This window comes from Pholcus phalangioides, unplaced genomic scaffold, assembly GCF_987345545.1.
Source record: "Pholcus phalangioides strain wild (caught in Gottingen) unplaced genomic scaffold, Ppha-v1.0 ptg000007l_1, whole genome shotgun sequence".
Lineage (NCBI taxonomy): Eukaryota > Metazoa > Arthropoda > Arachnida > Araneae > Pholcidae > Pholcus > Pholcus phalangioides.
In genome coordinates, this window is record NW_028301600.1 from 61209054 (window position 1) to 61227270 (window position 18217).

Genomic DNA, 18217 nt, shown 5'->3' on the forward strand with positions numbered 1-18217 from the left:
AACCATGCCAGCTAACTTAATTCACATTGCATCCCTCATTCACGAGTCATCGTTATTTATACTTATTTTGCAATGAGTAAGTATAACGAGATGACTTTAATCCAGAAATTTTTTTTTTTTTTTTTAATTTGTTTCTGGTGCTCCAGGGACCAGACAAGTGAAAAGCCGGAATTTTCTTCATTTGATCGTTAATGAAAAATTACTTGGTGGGGGACACCAAAATGCACACTGGTCTCTCGTGACAGTACTTTCTTATTTTTGATGCAATTGGCCCTGTCTGTTCTCTCAAATTCTCAACATCTCCGTTGTCAAGGTACGACTCAAAAGACTGGTGTGATGCGAATTTTTACTATTGGAAATTTTTAAAAACTTTAATGTCTATCGCCCCCGTTGGGCGTGATGCAATGGTCCGGGGGGGGGGCAGTAGAAGCTTTGGGCCTAGTATAGGATCCCATGGGTTGACTTGAGTTGGGAGGCGATGGAACAAACTATGAACCAAAGCCTAAGCTGCCGTCCCTTATAACCTGTCGCCAGGATGCACCGCACTCCTTGCACCCTCGCTTAAGCTGCCGCTGGTTCACAGTAGTATTGAAAGCATGAGAATTCGTGGAGATGTCAGGGAAGTCACAAAATATCTAAAAAGAGGGAAGTAACCAAAAACGTGACCAGAAAAAAAAAAAAAAAGAAAAAAAAAAAAGTGTAGGAATATATAAAAATAGAAACGGCCTTCCTCTCACAACCGTTTCCAAAATCCAGAAACGAAAACTATTGCTGTGGATGTTCGACCTTGTATAAAGGTAAAAAGGTTTTGACCCTAAAAAATTTTTTTCTCCTTCCATCGCGCATTTTCTTTTTCTTGTTGCGACCTTCACGGCCAGACACGCAGAATTCGTAAAAAAAAATTGCCAACAAGTAGGCCACAAAAAATTATATTGGGGGTGGTGGAGTCATGATCGCTCAGTCAATCATCCGAAATGAATGACAATCTTTCTCAATATAAACACATTGTGAAATCGTGTTTACTGGAACTGTCAGCTTCTTCATGCTTCTTTGAACAATTAGCCAAGACCTTCCCCCCCCCTTTTGCTCATATTCACAGCACATTCAAATCTACTTTACGCTCGAGTACTTACAGTGAATACTGTTATAGAAAATCATTTCATAAGTATTTTGCTGCATGGTGAAAATGAAATTACTTCATAACATGAACGAATCGATTATTCAATAGTCCACATCTACAATCGCAATTGTAATATTTGGACCGAGACTCTCAGCTACAGTAAAAAAAAAAAAAAAAAAAAATGGCATACAGTGCCGTAACTAAACAGGTGCGTCCATACAAGATCAACTTCGAAGAGGGCCTTAATGGGCCATTCTGGGCCCAAGAATGGGTTAGATGGGGGGGGGGGGGGCCCAAAATGCTAATTCTTGCACGGGGCACAGGAATGGCTGGTTACGGCACTGATTACATATACTATTTTTATGCAGTACTGTATAATTTTTAAATATATGAAAACTTGAGAAACCATTTTTCAATAATTAATACTAAACAAAAGGTCTCTTTAAAAATTCATGCTACAAGAGAAAGATGAGCCGATAAGGATTTTGGCGAGTTGGCTTCCGTTAAATGGCCCCGTCTCCGCCCTGAAAAACGTTCTCTTACGAAATATTAGCAACAGAAGGCAAGAAAAGCAAATATTAAACCATCCCTCCCACCATCATTACGCCTTCAAGCATCATCTTTGTCTGAATTTAATGATTGGCTGAGGATACAAACACCTGCATCAGCGAAAGATAAAACAGTAGCAGCAAGATTAGAGAGATATTTCGTCAGCATCTACATGGTTTCGGTATCCAACGCAGATAAGACTGAAAATAATGCTTCAGATATGTATTTTTCCCCCTTTTAATTTTTGGCTGAAACATTTTTTACGTCAACAATAAGAAAAAGAAAAAATACAAGTCTTAATTCACAATGTTTTCATTGGTATGTACTTCTACAACTTCCGAATGAGTCACGATCACGATGTAAATAAAACTACCAACGCAAAAAAAGGAGAAGCAACAAAAATCGGCAATAAATGAAGACTGACAGTAAAGAATGTAAATTAATTAGCTGAATCATCTGGCATGAGGTCAAATCAATGAATAAGAATCTCGATATATATCTTTCAGCGGAGTAGCATTAGCGAAACAAGATGAAAAATGGTACCGATAGTAGCAAACGAACTACCACCAGATATCACTTCATCAAATCGAAGTATGAAAACCACACATAAATAGATTACTTAAATAAATTAAACTTGGTATATATTCTGCAGATAAAAAAAAAAGAAAAAAGATTTTCTTTAAGTCAAGGTGGTCTACTTATACAAACAATCCCATTCTAACTTATCAGCAAAAAGCCTACAGTTAAAAAGAGTATTGATGATTGCCTAAAGCGATCAGTGGGTGGTTGGTTGATTTCCCTGAAATGCACAGACGGAAGTTCAAGGGTGAATGCAAGCGAACTTGCTCTTTCCGAGGTCCAATTATTTCCTTCTTCAATGAAACTGCTCACCATTTAAAATGGATGCGATTGCAAAAACCGAAAACGATACGATTATAATGAATCCTATATCCTTGTGCTATCAAGGAGGTTTTTTAAACAGAAAAATTCCACCTCCGATATACATGTAACACTTGGAATGTTTATTTATTCAAAAGAAATTAGAATTTCCTAAATTCAATAAAACGGTGTAGTGAATGTCGTTTTTAATATCAAGGTTACTTGTTCAAATGTACTGTTCTAGCTGAAGAAATATCAAAAAGGAGAAAGGTTATTGGCATGGCATTAAAGCATCATGGTATTTGTAGCGAATCAGGACGTTTGCCAGACAGTTGGGAAACATCAAGCCGTCGAAAAGAACAAGGTTGTGGGAGCAACTAATGCGCGAAAGTATTTGCAGCTGTCAAAAAGATTTTTTTAACAATCTATATATACACATACATGCACCAAGCCAACAGTTTTGCTAATCTCGACAAAGTACGAAACAAAAGTTGACAAGCGTGTCATTAAGTTAAGGTGACCTCTAGATGATGTCGTGAGCACATATATAGTTCTCATATAAAATGACTGGGCAAAGTATACAGCATGGAAGTTTTAAATTTTTTGTACTTAAAGTTATTTACTTGAAAACTAAAAACAATATTCAAGTCGCATTTGTAAAAACTTTTTTTTTGGGTCAATTAAAATATGGGGAAAATAAATTGCTCGAAGCCGATGGGTATTAATAATACACCCTCTGCATCTGTTTACGAGTAGTTGAGGCAAAGATTTCAACCACAAAATGGTGCCCTTGAAAAAGCAAGACATATCCGTGTTTTACAATCATTAAGAATTTAATGATAAACTCATTGAGCCACAGATTGATGAAATCATTCGAACACAAAGAAAAGGAAATTATTGTCGATGAACAATTTCACCTTCATAAAATGCCTATAGCAAGACAAGGTCACTTCTAGCACGTCAGATATCGATCTCATGAATTCACGAAGAGAAGAGCCGTGATCTTTTCGGTATTATTTGTTGTATATAAATATTTTGCAGAAACATTTCATATTAAACGTTTCTTGAAGTTGCTCAAAGAAAACAATAATTTGCATATCTCGCATTGGGGGGGGGGGATCATTTCAACGAATGGAAGTTTTCGAACTTGACGTCAGAAAAATTACGTCACTACAGTTACGTTCCACCTGTCACTCGTCGATTCGCTCACGTTTGCTATAAACTAGTAAACGACTTTAGCTGATGTAAGAATAGAGAGGAGAAAAAAGAAACCAGTCTTGCTTGTATATACAACTGATGCAATAACTAACGCAAATAAATGGAAAAAAAATGACGAAATTATGCGACTGGTACAAGCATTTGAAACGGACAACACAAGTAACAACCTCGAGCGAACAATCTTTTTCACCCGGTTTTTTTTTTTTTCTTTACTTCAGGGCACGCGTCTACGTGACGGATGAAACATAAGCACCGACAGAAATACGTGCACCCAGTGATGACAAGATCATTTGTATACACGACAAGAAGCCGAACATTGTCTGAGGTGAGCTAACTAATGACCTCCAGATACATCCATCTCCTTGCCAGCAACAAGCAAACGATTCCTTCCACAGCCAGAAATTTTGTAAACAAAAGAGTGTGGTTTGGTTAACTTCGTAGTAGTAAATGCGTAAACCTCATTGAGGAAACGGCAAACTAAAATCTTTTTCTTATTTATCAGTGAAAAGAACATTTCAAACAGCTGTTTCCGATTCAGCGATAAAACTACACGAAATTTGCCAGGAAATGTTAATCAACCACCTTATCAATTCCCAGGTGACAACGATTGTTATCTGCCACATTCAAAAATATGCATAAAAACAAAGTGTGTGTGTGTGTGCGCGCACTACCAGCTACCAAAACTGAGCTAGACAAAACAGCCTAGAAGAAAAAAATAAGTTTTCATTTGAGGCAAACAACTTCTAGGCCTGAACAAACTAAGAACAAAAGAGAAACTTAGCAATAACAAAAACAGCTCTAGTAAATTCTAGAATAAAGGAGCAACTATTTTGTGACAAAAACCAGAGAAGCGTGCAACCTCTCGGTCAAGGGAAAGATGTTTAGTTTTACAGAAACTAAATTTAGAATTTTCTTGACACATCTTTTACGCAACGTGAATACTCGAAAAGGCTCAAGGTGTGAGGAAATTCTTTACTCTTGAAATATTGGAGAGAAAAAAAAAAAAAAAAGGGGGGGAGGTTCCACTAGGAGACTGAAAATAAAAGAAAGGTTTTGGTTTTATTTAGGACACCTTTTTATTATTTTCTAGCGGTTCTAGTTTTATATGATAAAATGATTTTGCAGAGTTCGATTACTGAATCATACGAAAAACGGAGATGGGGATATTAAACGAACTATTTTGAAATACACTGAAGTGCCAAAAGTCATGGGATACCTCTTAATATTGCTGCACTTCGCCGGGTAAAAGGAGGTCCCATACGATATAAAGCATCGTGTGAGATCTCCTTTTACCCGGCGAAGTGCAGCAATATTAAGAGGTATCCCATGACTTTTGGCACTTCAGGTGTAGTTAAATAATCACATGTGTAAAAAAAATTCAAACAGTCGAAAACGCACAATTAAAACGCAAAACACGTTTATATGTAAAAGATTCGTTAACTACACGAACATTTACTGACACAAAAGAAAACCGTGAAAAAATAAATTTCTGCAGAACATAACGTCACCTTATAATGAAAGCCCTGTATTGTACGTCAAAAATTCCCAGCTTTACAGGAAGAGCAAAAAAAGGATGGAACATCCCCTTGAATAACACATATAAAAAAGGGGTTAATTTTTTTTTCTCAAATGGGAGAAAATCGTTGCCGATTTTTTCTTCTTCAAAAGCTGTAAAAAGGTGAATTAGGATGTTCTCAATCTGAAACTCTCAAAAAATCATTTTGAAAAAAATTTATGTACGAAGTTTTCATAAGGCGAGATAAAACGTTTAGAAAACTACATGATAGTAAATTTCGATATTCATGTGGTGATACTATCTTTTTGAATAAAGGTCCTCCTGCCTATGTTTATATACAAACAATCGCAAAATGTAGAACGACAAATGGCGGAAGCGTTAGAAGGTCACGGGGCCTTCTCGTTGATTAATGATGTGTGATTAATGATGCCACTGAAATCATCATAACCAAACTTTCCAACTACGCACAACTTTCACAGTACTTTGTTTCCCCCCCAAAAAAAAAAAAAAGAGTCACGCCCCGTATAAGCCTTTCTCAATAGTAAGAGTGATGTGGATCATTCTACGATGGATTAAAAAAAAGTTGGTTTCAGCAGCATACAGAAAAGTTGAGTAGAAAAGCAAAAATATATTATCGAAACCAATTACATTTTGTAGAAATTGGTTTTCTACCGCTTCTAGTACATTTAGATTTTTGTTTTTCATCACGTTCCAATAGAACCGAAAACCTATCAGAATGTCAGATTGTCAACACGATCGTGGCCATGCGGAACTTCAGAAGGAAAAAAATCTCTTGTAAAATATAGGTCTACATAACATTGAGTAACGTAGAAATCCGGGTTAAAAAAGGTAGATACCATTCATTCTATTTGAACGAGTATCCCGCCAGTTAGCCGCCAATAAAAAAAAATTATATTTCTAGAGAATTTTTTCTTGTCAAGCTGCAAGAATACTTGGACACAGGAACAAACCTTGAAGCTTTCGTCAAATAGGATAAAATAAATTTTAAAAAGTGCAATCAAATGAATATCCCAACACTAAAAACTTTCGGTCATAGCAATAAGTGTATGGCATAAGCTCAAGTAAATAAAAAGAATATCCTATATATATGAATCTTATTTATGGACCCTGATATAACGAACTCCAATTCAACGAATTCCTCAATTTAGCAACTTTCTCAGAAATTCACGAAAATAAAGATTAAACCCCTATTTAACAAATAAAACAGTCTTTTCTTTTTCTTTCCCCCCAAAGATTTCACCTTCAGCTCTTCTTTGAGACAAAAAAGGGGGCAGCAGGAATCAAATCAGTTTATGAGTATAGGAGACAATGCGGGGCCGTAGCGAAGAGTGGGGGGGGGGGGGACTTGGGTGTCTGGTCCTCCCCCCCACCCCTCGAAATGTGAGAAAATGACTGAAAAAAAGGAGAACTTTAACATTTTGATAAAAAGTGTCCCAAAATGAAAAACAAATTTCGGAGGCGACATAACTACAAAAAAAGATTGCTACCGCAGGGAGTCCCACGTCGAGGGGTTAGCGCACAGACCTCTTGGAGAGTACAAAAAAAAACTGGCTGCCGTTCGGAATCGCCAATAAATTGTAGGTCTCGGTTTACTTAGCCCTCGTATGCAGAAAATGACTGGTGCAACAAAAATTATCAAATAAATTTTGGACTACCCGTGACATTTTTATGTTAAATTGTCAGCAAAATTTGTGTGATGATCGAAACATGATTACAAAAAATTCTATCAGTGGAATGGTTTATTTTCACAGTACATTCAGCTAGTAATGGTGCGGGTTATGAACCACAATTTAAAGTGATTGTTTGATATGCTCATAAGTTACACTCAAATCTGTTAATGTACATGTGAATTTTTGGAAATTTCTATTTTTGGATTTTTTAGCCAGCCTGGCTTTAGAAAATACACTAGAAAAATGTTTTTTTTTAAATATATCAAAAAAAAGCAAAATTTGAGAAAACACAAAAATCAAAATTGAAAATAACTAGACACGAAAAAAGCATTAGTAATAAAAGATAAAATAATGGACACTCACCCCATTCGAAAAACGCATTTTAATACGCAATACAGTTGAATCCCATTTTAACGAATACTGTTATATCTAAAAATCTCGTTTTAATGAAAACTTTTCTTATCCCCTTTCTCCAGATAAGTTTACATATGCAAAAACCTGGAATTCCTTTATAATGAAATTTTCTTATAATGAAGCAATTTCTCCAGTCTCTGGGAGTTCGCTATAACAGATTTGACTGTATCTAACTATTATACCATCACCATTGATCATTAAATTTAAAATTTCCAAATATTATTACGACACAGTTTAAAAAACTATTGAAATTCAAATTCAAAATAAGTTGAAACAAACAACTTATTTTGAATATTTATCAAATGATCATACTGATCAGTTAATGGGGTTTATAAATTCAAATACAAAGCTTTTCATTTCTCAAAAGTTTGATTCCAATAATCCTGAACCACCATGCATTTTTGCACACTTAAAATGAAAGCCCAGCCCAAGAAGCTTCACTAGATGCAAAAATAAGTTTGGCACTGAACAATAGAGTTCTAAAACCCAATATAAATTTGATACTCTTAATTTAATAAATTTTTTGTGCCACTGTAAAAATAATTATTTTAAGTCGTGAAATGTCTTAACACTTCACTCAATTAAAACACAAATTAAAACTGAAAAGATCCAAATTTTTGAACAAATGTCATTTTTAATTTCAATAGAGCTTTTGAAAGACTCAGTTTGACGAGTCAATTCACACGATATAAAAGAAGCAAAAAGCTAAAATCAAAAACAGTTATTAAAAATGAACATTTTTATGGATTTCAAATATTATCTTAGAAAAACTTCAAATAATTTGAATGCCAAAGCAAATTAGCTAAATCAAGCTTTTCTATACTTAAAAAAAAAAAAAAAAAAAAAAAGATTTCAACAGCTAAAAAGTGATTCAAAAAATTATCACACTCCCCCTTCACTCAAAAGGTTTCTTCAAACTTAGTTTTGTGTACGATTATGTGCAATTGATGGAATTTTTCTAACAGACAGCCAGGGCTTGACAAATCACAAGCGCCAGTCACTACGGCAACTAAAAAAAATGGCATTGGCGCCCAAAATGTTTTGGGTGTAATTAAATTGGAACCCAAGAGCAAAAAATTTTTCTATATTTATGTCAGTGTCTCTACATACTCCCAATACATACCAAGCAAAAATTAATAAGCCAATAAAAATTTCAGATATTAAAACAGATCAAATTTTAATGCAAGATAAGAGATACAACCACCACAAAAATTTCAATTGACAAAATGCCCATTCCCAGCATGAAATTCAACAATGTGAAACCACATTTCTACAATGCAGTAGAACTTTGAGTTGAGAGTAATTTGCACATAAAACAATACAATCAACTTAGACTTCTTTGAAGCAAAGAGTGCTTCAGTGTGTGAAATGCACTTGAAACATGAGAAAAGACTCAAATATTTACCCCCAAGTTAGAATATATTAAGCCAATATTTTTCACTTAATTTGGATTACTGGCAAGTTGAGGCTCTTAACACAGAACTACTGCGTACATAAAATTCTGAACACTCAATGTATATCTATAAAATGTTTTTTTAGGTTACTTATGTATACTAAAAAAATATTGAAAAATTTATACAATATCATATTTACAGTTCACATACTACTTAAAACCTGTTACAGCGAAAATTAAAATTGCCAGGGTAATCAGATATATTTTTTGGATATTCGTCAAAAGCTGTTAGATTACATACAACTGTTGAACAAGAGTCACTTGAACACAATGTCACCTTAAATGGGGGGGGGGGGGAGAATCTGACTTTGGTTCATAAAGTTCAAGCATAAGGATCATAACAAACTCCCCATCTCCCCCCCCCCCAGGGACCAACATGAAAAAAACATTGGGGTCTGAAATTCGCCAGTCATCCTGTAGACACTGGACTCAAGCTTGTTCACAGGAGGGGGATAGGGTGCATTGCAGGTCTATATGCATTAAATATTCAGGGGGGCTTACATAGCTTCAGCCCCCCCCCCCCCAGGTTCCGGCGCCTATGTAAAATGGAAAATACAAACTATGAAAAACTGGATACCAAGCGGATATGAAGTTTGGAAAGAAAATTCACATGCCTATCCATCTTTATTACTGCTTGGTAACCAGTCATCTTGGTATCCATCTTTATCACTGTTTGCATCCTTTGTAATAACAGCAGAGTAAGTTTCTAAAAACCAGATATTCCGAAATCAACTATTATAAATTTTAAGAACGTAAAAAAAAAAAATTTGGAAATTAAGGGTAAAAAGTTACATGGAATAAATTACTTAACCATAGGCATAGACTTGTATATATGGCCTAAGCAACCCCCAAGCAGCTCTATATCAGTCTCTAGGTTATGAACTTTTTACAGGATATCGACCTGGGCTACCGCGTCCAGGTTATTAAGATACTCGCCTAATGTACCAAAGGATGTTTGGAGGCGTCATGAGTTCGATACCAGTTCAACCTTGTTAGAAACTTTGACACATAGGTACAATAGAAATGGTGACACAGCCACAGAAAACACTTGCTACCGTAGGGCACCCCCCCCCCCCCACTGGGGGGTGTTAACGCACCAACCTCTGGACGAGTACAAAAAAGGCTGCTGTTCGTAATGAGCAATAAATTACAGGTCCCAGTCTAATTAGCCCTTGTGTGCAGAAAATGCCAGTGGTGCGACAAAAATGATCAAATTGATTGAGAAAATACAATTCTAAATGGAATCAAATGTTTGTGAAACCAGTAAATATCATTAATAAGAGAACATTTAATGTATGAATTCAGGAGCTATCTTGGTGAGTTAACCCCTTTTACTCTCATACTCAAAACTGGGAAAGCCGATACATCAGATCCTTCCCCCACCAGAGCTCTTCTTCCTTTCAAACCAAACAACTCTTCTGGTCTATCACCATGGGCAATTAATTTACAATCAAACGAGTCACATAAGAAGTGTGCATGTAAACTCAACAGTCTGAATATGTATAGGCTGATAGTGTTGTTAGATTTTCAAACTAGGGGCTGTTCAAGTATTACGTAAGCAAATTTTTAGCCATTTTTGACCCCCCCCCCCCTTGTCAGCAAAATTTCGTCATCAGCTCTGCCCCTCTGAATCCTAACTCATATTTTCGTAAAGGGTGGTTGCTGACGTAAGCATTATCCAAACCCCCCCTCCCCCCTTGTCATCAAAAGTCAGCAAATCGGAAACCCCCCCCCATCGATGATGACGTAATACTTGAATGGCCCCCTATGAGCAAAGTGAAATGATGTATACTTGTTCGGTTATAGGTCTGTTGCTCTGTGGCAAGACATTTTTAATGGAGAGATTGCCTCATATTAACGCTTCGGAGTTGGGAACCACAGAAAACAGATTTCAGATGACCATTCTTTCCCCCCCCCCCTCCCAAGACAAGAGCCAGTATAGAGTTCTACGCTGGAAGCCCCTATTTTCTTGTGGAAACACCTATTAAGGCATTTAAGACACTGCTAAATAGGATATTCAATTGACGAGTACATACCATAATGAAAATTCAACACAGTGACTGTTTACTTCAAATATAAAATGGTCCAACAGATATTAAAGTAAACCGTCAGATTTTAAAATCATTACTATGGTGAAAATCCTATGTGACGATACCCTCTATAATAATCATCAATGTAATGATATCACTCTTCGGTCCCGATACACTTTCCATAGCCACGAGCAGAGATACGGGGAACATTGATGCTGGGAGGGGAGCTGCAATGCCCCCCCCCCCCAGCATCAATGGCAGAGATGACTGATCTCATGTAATGCATATATATGAATTGACATCATATACAGCTGTAATTCAAACTACAAACATAGAGCAGTGTAAAATGTTAAGACTAGTTCATTATACAATTCATACATAAGAGATATTAGAGAACTCTCATCATGGCTGCAAATAGGAAAAGGACCTGGTACCTCATGCGCTGGATCAGGAAAGCAGCCAACTTTGCTATTTTTTCTTTCAAAATAACGGATGGGGTATGCCAAAATTGATACTCGAGCAACAGTAAATTTTTGTTTCTAGTTGTGGCTCTGACTCAAATTATGTCAATGTGTTAATAATTAATGCATTGGTCATATAATCAAGTTTCATCTTATTTGTCATATCATATAACAATTTTGTATTGGTGATATCTTTAATTAAGCATGCCACTTAACTTTACATATTAGTTTAAATGTATGAAACGATGAAAAAGGTCAATTACTGTACAATTAAAAACTTATGTGTACTAAGTTGAAAGTTGTAAAAATCTATTGTACGGTGCAATTACACTTGCCACTTGGTAATACCAAAAAAAATTTAATGGTAAAGCAAAAATTAAATGAATTCATGCAGTATATAGCAGTATGTATGCAGGCTGTTTATAAACAGTTAAGAAAAAATTAGAAGGGTGATAGTACCCATCAAGATGAACTATATTTACAGTGGAACCTATGGTCACAATCCACTCCGTGAAAAGCGAAACTTACAAACACATCCAACAAACAAGTTCTCACTTCTGATGTAATTTCTGCTGTGATGGAGAAACAGCACTTGTGAGAGGACATGAAAGCATTGGTGTACAAGACACCTGTAGACTCTGAAGATCTTGTCCCAAGAATCCTTGCTGCTGACAAGATCAGTACAACACCAGGAGTCTATGAGAAGACGCACCAGTTTTTCATTCACCAATGCGAACTGTGCGACGACCAAAGCCGCAGGGGGAGCAGGCAGGTATGGTGCCCCAGGCCACGCTAATTTCATCCTTCATCGTCTCGAACATTTCAAGGGGACCAAAATGTGTGATTGCTCCGACTGATCAAACATCTAGTTGCAGCCCTGGAAACAGTCTCGCCACAGACAGCAACAAACCTACAAACAGCACAAATTCAACCATAACACATCACTCACTTCACTTCTGAAATATAGATGGCAGCACTGAAAAATCAAACAACACTTCATATGCACTCAGACTGTTAGGTACACACACAGTTACACCTCCGGCACAACTCACTAGGTAGTAAATCGCCCATAAATGGTGATAGACCTGAGTTGTGCTCGGTTTGGAAAAAAAAAAAAAAGAAAGCCCTGGAAACAACACCCTTGGGCATTCCTTTGAATCTTTCTTTTGCTGTTCTGCACGGGATCGTGCAACATAATTTTGTTACATCACTTTTTTTTTCCACTATTGAAACTTCAACGTGGACAATTTACTTTATGTTTTTCTGATGCTTCGAGTGGATTGCAAACAAGGTTCCATTGCAAAGATTGTTCGTCTTAATGGGCACCATTACCCCTCCAATTTTTTGTAAACAGTTTACGGATACCCTGTATAATTTCTAGATTGGTTTGGTTTGCTAGTTAACAAATCAATTATATTTTTTCCTATATGTGTCGATATGCCACAATAAGTTGATTAAGATATTAAATCTTAAATTCATTGTTATTTTCATAAAACCGGTATTCAAATATTTTGTATACAAACTGCATGAAATTGCGATTACGTAAAATTACATCAGAAAAACGTTCCCATAAATAATTAAAACCCACATAAAATCATGTCAATTAAAAAGAATCCATAAATTTGACTCGAAAAATACCTAATAATATTATTAACCATAAATTTAATTTCATTACAGAAATAAGAACCTCGTGTTTACATCCAGTAAAGTGAAGAAAGTAAAAGAATATACACGCCGGATTTAACAATAATGTATGTATTGATGTTGAACAGAAATATTTACAAAAAATATTCATAATTAAATATTTACCTTTTTCCTGTTTTCGGTCATCATTTTCGGATGGAAAAATTCACAAATTTGTTTCCGGACGAAGACGAAATGTTAAGCCCGCGTTTTTGACTTTGAGCCAGCCTCAAGGTTGAGAGAGTGGAGCACAGCGGCGAGGCTTCAGCTATAAAAACTATAACGAAAGCGAATGACGTAACAGAGACGTCATCAGCTGATCAGAAAAGATCGTGTCTGTAGAGGAAAAATTATGGCTGTAATCGAGATTTCTAGTATCTGGCGAAAAAGGTGTGTCTATTTGCATTGGGAGGTGTGTCACCACTGTGTGGCAATACAACGCTTTCTTTGATTGGCGGTCTATCGCCTTTTTTTTTTAACTCGTTTCCTCTTTTCTCTCTATATATATATAGTTCCGTATTTTTCTATTAAAACTTTTATTTTATCTAAAGGATTGACTTTATGTTCGAAATCAAAATAATAATAATTTCTCTTTCTCACGCTCTTCTTCAGATAAGCAGTTCTTGGATTCAAGTGAACACGTACTCATTGGTGTACGCATATAGACACTGGAACCTGGAGATTGAGACAATTTGAATCCCCACCAAATAACTTTTGTGGTGAAGGGGGCAGAGCACCCCACTAATTAATGAATGTACACGAGCTTGAGCCGAGATTGCAGTGTTATTTCGCAGGAAAAAACGTAAAAAACCCTTTTCAGAAGGAAAAAAATGATCATCCCCTTCCCGTTAAGAAAATCGTGCTTCAGCCTATGCACGTATTATATACGCAAGCAGTAGCGTACGCAGGATTTTCTCAGTGGTGGGGCTTCATTGTTTACTGAAAAAATACACCATAATCTCGGCTCAAGGGGAGAGTCTTAACCTCAACCACCACCCCCCCCCCCTTCCGCACGCCTATCTACGCAATCTTTCCCCAGTTTTCTAGCCAACATTTACTTTTTAAGATGGATCACGTTACATATTTTATTTTGAAATAATAATTCCAACAAATAAATATAACAGACTTAAAAATTATTTATTTTCCTTTTGTATACACGGGCTTGTTCATTGTAATTAATCGTTCTACTACCAGGTACGCTGGAGGTGGGGGTTGCAAAGCAACACCCCTCTAAAGAAGAGCCCTTCCTCTTTAATGTTGTTGGCTAAAGGCACATTTTCTCTTGTGGTTTCGATTATGTGTCACCCATCCAATAACTCCGTGTGTCATCAGAGCCATCTTAATAGCATCATGGACCCCCATCAGGGTCGCAACTAGAAGAGGGGTGTTAGGTCTGGTGCCCTGGACCAGGAGGCATAGACGGATACAGGAGATGGACGGGCGCGACCAAAAAAAGTACTGGAGAGTACTGGCCCCGGGTGACAGTTTTTGTTTCTAGTTGTGGCCCTGGCCCCGAGCCGAACAACATGCTTCTCCCTTCCCCTAATAACTTAATCATCAACAGAGGTGCCGACACGAGGAAAACATGGAGGAAGCTTGAATTTGCCATTCGTGCGGTAAATACGGGGCACATTCGAGTATGCAGGAAGTGGAAGGGGTCCTTTACATTGTATGAATATGAATAATAGGGGTGGGGCCCCATCACAAAATTTATTGGGGAGGGGGCTTAAAAGCGACTATGCAACTCAATATGCTTTGATTTGAATCATATTTCCAAAAAAGATGTTTAATTATCCTTTTAATATATTTAATTTTTCTGGGAAAAAAATTACCAATTTATACATGCTTGTGTAAATAAATTACGCTAAAAGGAAATACGGCTCGTGACTAACAAATCAAATCGTTTCATACTTGTTGATGCTACAATATAAAGTGTGTGCATTCGTAATAAAAAAAAAAATTGTATAATCCACGACTTTTTCCTTTTCGCATAGATTCCTCAGTTCTACATTCATGCGTGAAATTTCTTCCAGGTGGATGATGGATGTTTCCATTTGGAAATTCGTACAGTATTATATAATAGATCGGCCAGAAACACGGAGATATCCGAGAGAGATGACCATTTCCTATTTTATTTTTTTTTTTTGTGATTTTTTAAAGAATCCTTTCCATATTACTCAAGTTGTTGAACATTCAAACGTGTCTGTGTAATGCTGGTTGTGACAGGTTTGTCTGACGTCAGCTTGCACTTGCGTCACAAGTTAAAAAACAATTCAAGCTCAGACTGTTTGTCGCGGTCAATAGTCACAACTCGCAGTGTTGGCAACCCTGTAATGCAATAATAATTTTAATAATCGAAAATATTTTAATATGTAAATGTTTGATAATTTTGGTCACAGTATGGTCATTTTATGCACACGAGGACTAATTAGACTAATGAGACCTACAATTTAAAACCGATTCCTTTAGTTATTTTTTTCCATGTCTCATGTCATACTTGCTCCGTGACAAAGTTCTCTTATTTTCTCTCGATTCCAAGGATAACACAGTTCATCACATTTCATATTTAATTAAAAATAAGTTATATCACTTCTATGAAAAATTTTCCAATTATGTGATTATGCGTGTGATATCCCATATAAAATTTTTACGGTACATGTTTTCCCTGGTATTGAGGTAACTAAAATCAGGGCAACGGAAAAAATCTGAAGACACAAAGCACTTCCACTTTACACTTTATATAAAAACTTCAGAATGAAGAAAAATATACAAGCTTTATGGTTATAACGCTAAGAAACTGAGATTTTCATGGCTGAAAATCTAATTATAAGTAAAAAATGCGATAAAATCAGCTGATGTCATTGGTAAAGCGGTGTTGTTAAAACAGAAGTAACATTATATCTTGCGAACGTCCACGATTCGCTAAATCGCTAAATATTGCTGGGAAGGTTATTGTTCCAAAGAGCACTCTATCACCTTTTTACGAACAGTGAAAAAAGTTATGAAATTCGTACAATGCCCTTACAGTGGATGCCAAAATCTGATAAAAGACCTTCTTAATGTCTTTGAAGTGCTTTTCGAAACGAATCTCCTGCGGATGATTTTCTCTTGTCACAGCGACTGTTATTTTTGCCTTTCACATTACTGTCAAAGGAATAAAATGTGTGGTTCAAAATCCACGCGTTTTTTTCCCCCAAAAATTAATAGGCACTTTCTGCAGCAGTAGCAACTAAGTATATCTCCTGTAGTCGGAACTCTATTCCTGAAATTACGCTTCGAAACTAGCATGAAAAGGTTTTGTATGAAATTATGAACAATAAAATGTGAATAAAAAGAAACCATGAATACATATAACAATCCCAAATTAACAATAGCTACAGATTACACAGGGTGTCCTGTAAGTCCTAATTTGGCCTTTATCTCATTTATTTTTTTTTTTTTTTGGCCTTTATGGTTCCAGTTTAAAAATGCTCAGAATGTGTTCAGAAATCACCCTGTAACAGTTTCTAAAGTGGAAGTACAGTGTGCCACAGAATAAAAAATCTAATTTTGTATACAGACACCTTGTCTTCAAAAACCCAGTTAGAAACTTGATGTCCTGTCTCCCCTGAGGGCAACAAAAATGTTCCACGTTCGTAAGTGCAATCAATATTCGCCGAGATATTTGAATTCGAAAATCGGAGAAAGTTTAGGAAAAGAACACCATAAACTAACCGACAAAGTTCCTTTCCTTCATTTATGCTGTTCTTTCCCGACTTATTTCCTATTTTTGAATTCAAACATTGTAGTGAATATTGCATTTAAAAAGCATAGGATTTTTTTGTTAGGCTCAGAAGATACAGGGCAACAACTCTCTAATTGGAAGTTAGAGAACAAAGGGACCGTATAAAAATTCAATTTATTTTGTAATACAGTACACTGTATTTCCACTCTCAAAATTGGTACAGGGTAATTTCTTAACACATTTTGAGCATTTTTTCAAACTAGAAACTATACCTCTACGACGAACGATTGATGAGATAAAGGCTACAAATTAGAATTTACAGAACACCTTATATATGTGCCGAATACCTATACATATAAAATAACATGTCCTGACCGATTCATCATCACCGAGCCAAAACCGCTGTAGCTATAAATGTGAGATTTGGTCTGTAGTTTTATATTTTTTAATGTAGAGACTCACTAAAGAAGAGAGCTGTCAAAATTCAACCCTTAAAGGGCTCATAAGGGGGAATTTTCAGATTACGAAATCCACGCGAGTAAAGTCGCGGGTAACAACCAATAGAAAATATTCAGAGTGACTCTAAATATTTTTTAATACAAGAATAATATTCTAAATATTACTTGTTAATTATTCGGTGGGCAAGTATAGGCGCCATGAAAAATATATATTCGATAATCTTTCGTGACGCAATAATTGTTATTTGGTGAAAATAATATGATTAAAAGAAACGGGGAACGGCTGAGCAGTATATTGAAAAGAATATGCTGGCAATGACATGTACAAATACAAATAAAAATACTGCAACCGGCAAAATGCCCAACGCTGAAAAGAGATGCTTACAAAAATATGGATATCAGATATATCTAACAGCAACCAAATAAAAGAGCAATTATCTAGAAAAACAATAATTATGATAAAATATAATACACTGCCCATAAAAAAATTTATATTTGTCTTATTTAAGTATGGATAGTTTCTCGATTTGTCCCAATATGTTTATCGTATTTCTTTTTGAGCTTATCAATGGTGTTATAATTTACGACTTGGATGGGTATCGAGTATCGTTTAAACATCCTTTGTAAAAGGGTTCCATGTGGAAATGTATTAAGGCAGTAAAATAAAATCCGGGTTGTCCTCTCTACAGTTGTTTTGAATTTTGTTGTAAAAAAAATCACATTTGAGAGGAAATTCCCTCAAAATAAATGTTTTTGGAAGAACCGATCAAGGCCGCAAGTGGAGGTAATGGGGAGAACTGGCGGGTCTGGTGACTCGGGCGCAGGACCAGAGGGGGAGCAAATTTCATCCTTCAACATTGTTATGGGGAGCCAAAATGCGTGCTTGCCTCTGTTGACCAACTGTCTAGTTGCGGCCCTGGATTTTTAATGACTTTTTTACTCCCTAATAATACTAAAGGAATAACGTAAGATAGGAAAAAATTTAAAAGGGGTCATACATGGCCGCTTTCCAAATAATTTA

At 36.1% G+C, this 18217-nt stretch overlaps 1 protein-coding gene across 1 annotated transcript in view; it reads right to left on the minus strand.

Annotated features, from left to right (window-relative positions):
- The window catches only part of LOC149085585 (hexokinase-2-like), a 47232-nt gene extending 33762 nt beyond the window's left edge, over nucleotides 1-13470 (minus strand). Inside the window, exon 1 of the mRNA XM_089233715.1 lies at nucleotides 13141-13470. Within this exon, the coding sequence (XP_089089841.1) occupies nucleotides 13141-13164 (24 nt within the window). The 5' untranslated portion in view covers nucleotides 13165-13470. The remainder of the gene's footprint in view (nucleotides 1-13140) is intronic.
- Between the last annotated feature and the right edge of the window lie 4747 nt (nucleotides 13471-18217).